General features: G+C 39.7%; 1 protein-coding gene across 2 annotated transcripts in view; it reads right to left on the bottom strand.

The window, feature by feature from the left end:
• LOC108750207 (colorectal mutant cancer protein) overlaps positions 1-2,384 on the bottom strand; it is an 81,084-nt gene that overhangs the window by 75,712 nt on the left and 2,988 nt on the right. For both annotated transcript variants that reach the window (XM_018489511.1, XM_018489512.1), the window contains exon 2: positions 1,919-2,310. In XM_018489511.1, coding sequence (XP_018345013.1) covers positions 1,919-2,028 — 110 coding nt within the window. In that variant the 5' untranslated portion in view covers positions 2,029-2,310. The remainder of the gene's footprint in view (positions 1-1,918; positions 2,311-2,384) is intronic.

Here is a 2,384-nt window from a genome sequence, read left to right as displayed (position 1 = left end):
AGAGAGAGAGAGAGAGAGAGAGAGAGAGAGAGAGAGAGAGAGAAATAGAAAAAAGTAATAGAGAGAAAAAGAAAGTAATAGAGGAAGAGAGAGACTGTTTCGAAATTGTTACTTTTACGAAACAGACAGCCCATTCGATGAAGCAACGAGAAAATGTTTTCTCGATCTCACAAGTTGGAAAAATAAAAAGAACGGTGTGGCAAACGGTTACCAAGTGGTCCACAGTCCGCGTTTATTCTATGGGATATGCTCGTCCTTGTAAATTATTGTCAACTTATTATTTCTCTCTCTCTCTCTCTCTCTCTCTCTCTCTCCCTCTCTCGCGTTTATTCCGACGAGTTTGTACTCTCACCAAAGTTGGCGAAGAGTAAAAAGAAATATGCCGCGTCAGTCGCCTCTCGTTCAATTCTCGCGAGAGTCAGAGCTCGCTCGCCACAGAGCGAGGAGAGTATGAGAGAGAGAGAGAGAGAGAGAGAGAAAGAGAGAGAGGGGGGGAGGGATAGCTCTAATTAATTGAAGAAATAATTAAAACGTACATGCCAGCGGCAGGCGCGGTCCTATCAACAAGCTCTTTCCATTCCACGCGATACCAGTCATCGTTAACTGTACAATCGCACGAAGATCCGCGCGGCAAATTCGCCGAACGGAATTTATTTGACTCCGTAGAGAAAAATGCAAGATAACGTTGCATATATATTTCTGGGCGTTACGGAAAAATCAGATTCATATCCGTTTCCATTAATGTAGATTAACTCTAATCTCACAGTTTAACTCTTCGTCTTTTTCTAGTTCTAGGAATTAGAAAAAAAAAGAAGAATAAGTTGAACCGAAATTAAAGTTAATCTACATTCAGAAAAATAGGCATAGACGTACTCTAAAGAATATATACATATATATATATATATCGGTGTGTGTATTTAATATCTATTATATATACACGCGGTATCTATATAATTTGTGTTAATATCAATACCAACAGTTTTTTTTGTTAACGTGCACCTCCAATTTGTGGAGATGCATTTCTATATGAAAAAGAGTACTTTCTTCGATGTATTATATAAAGAAAAGCCCCTTATTATGAGATAGGCGTCTAATACGAGATAGCGGCGTTTCTGCTAAACTAATAAACGCTATCTTTGGTTCCATCATGAATTTATTGCTCTTGGATTGAAAACTACTTAGTAGAAAATTCATTAGATCATACCTGTAATCACTGTAAAACAAGATTTTAGAATTTGGATGTCTTCAAGTTTTATTAAAATGAGCATTTAAACCTTGTTTATTATTTAATAGATGAATATTTAGCAATAAATTCTTCATGTAGTGATAGAATAAAATCGGACTAATAGAAAAATACGGGATATATTGAATTGTTTAATTGTAGAAGTTACGTTTCGATGATCGTAAAATTGTAAGTCGTGGAAATCGTAATATGAGATACCTACAGTATTTCTAATATGAACATCGAGAGCGCCTGTATCTGCGATGCTTGATTCCAAACTACCTGAAAACGAGTTCTGGTATAATCTAATCGCATGCTCATTTTTCGCGCACGCTGGCTGCGCTTGTTTGTATTTTAGAAACATTAAATACAGTTTTTTAATCGCAATACCGATATACTTTGCGTTTTTACTATCGATTTCTCGGGACATCTCATATTAGGAGCGCAATTTTTTGACTCTTTGCGATTTGCTCATTTTTTTACATTTCTTTAATTTTCAAAAAAAAAAAACAAAAATGGAATTTAAATTAAATTTTACGTAACGTTATCTTAAAGCCTATTAAATTCCCTTCAAAATGATCTGTTATTTTTTTTACATTCTGCCTGTAGACTTCTAGCATTTACCCAAAATGAACTCGGTATCTCGTAACAGGGGCTATTCCTCTCTATTATTGACGAATGATTTTTTTCGCTCACCTGTCGATGTAGCCATCGCCGTCGCCGTCGCATGCCTGGAACAGTTTACGAACGCGTTCCTCGTCGCAAATGGAGCCCGTCTCGCTTTCAGCATCCGCGGTCTGCGACATCTTCTCACTGGGGCCCACGCACAGCCGTTTCGCAGGGACGAACGGTCATCGGTATCCTTGCCGATCGCCTCGCGTCGTCGTTCGCCGCGCGACGCCTCATTTGTCCGACCTTGCCACCCGCGAGTTGTCAATTTCGTGCTCGGCGCAGCCTCGCGCCTGTCGAGGATCTCTCGGGTTCGGAATGCAGGGAATAACTCTCCCGCGCGTCTCTATTTTGCTGCACGCGCGGAAGGCCTCGAGGCATCACCGTGGCGAAACGACTAGAAATATCGCGCGACAGTGCTGAAATGGAAAAATGAACGCATTACTAAGCACGCTGTTCAATTTATAGCGTCAAATTAATCTAACTCGTTGCA

Source organism: Trachymyrmex septentrionalis, unplaced genomic scaffold (genome assembly GCF_001594115.1).
Source record: "Trachymyrmex septentrionalis isolate Tsep2-gDNA-1 unplaced genomic scaffold, Tsep1.0 scaffold331, whole genome shotgun sequence".
Taxonomy (NCBI): Eukaryota; Metazoa; Arthropoda; class Insecta; order Hymenoptera; family Formicidae; genus Trachymyrmex; species Trachymyrmex septentrionalis.
Note: the sequence above shows the minus strand (reverse complement) of the source record. Positions and strands in the feature narration are given on the sequence as shown.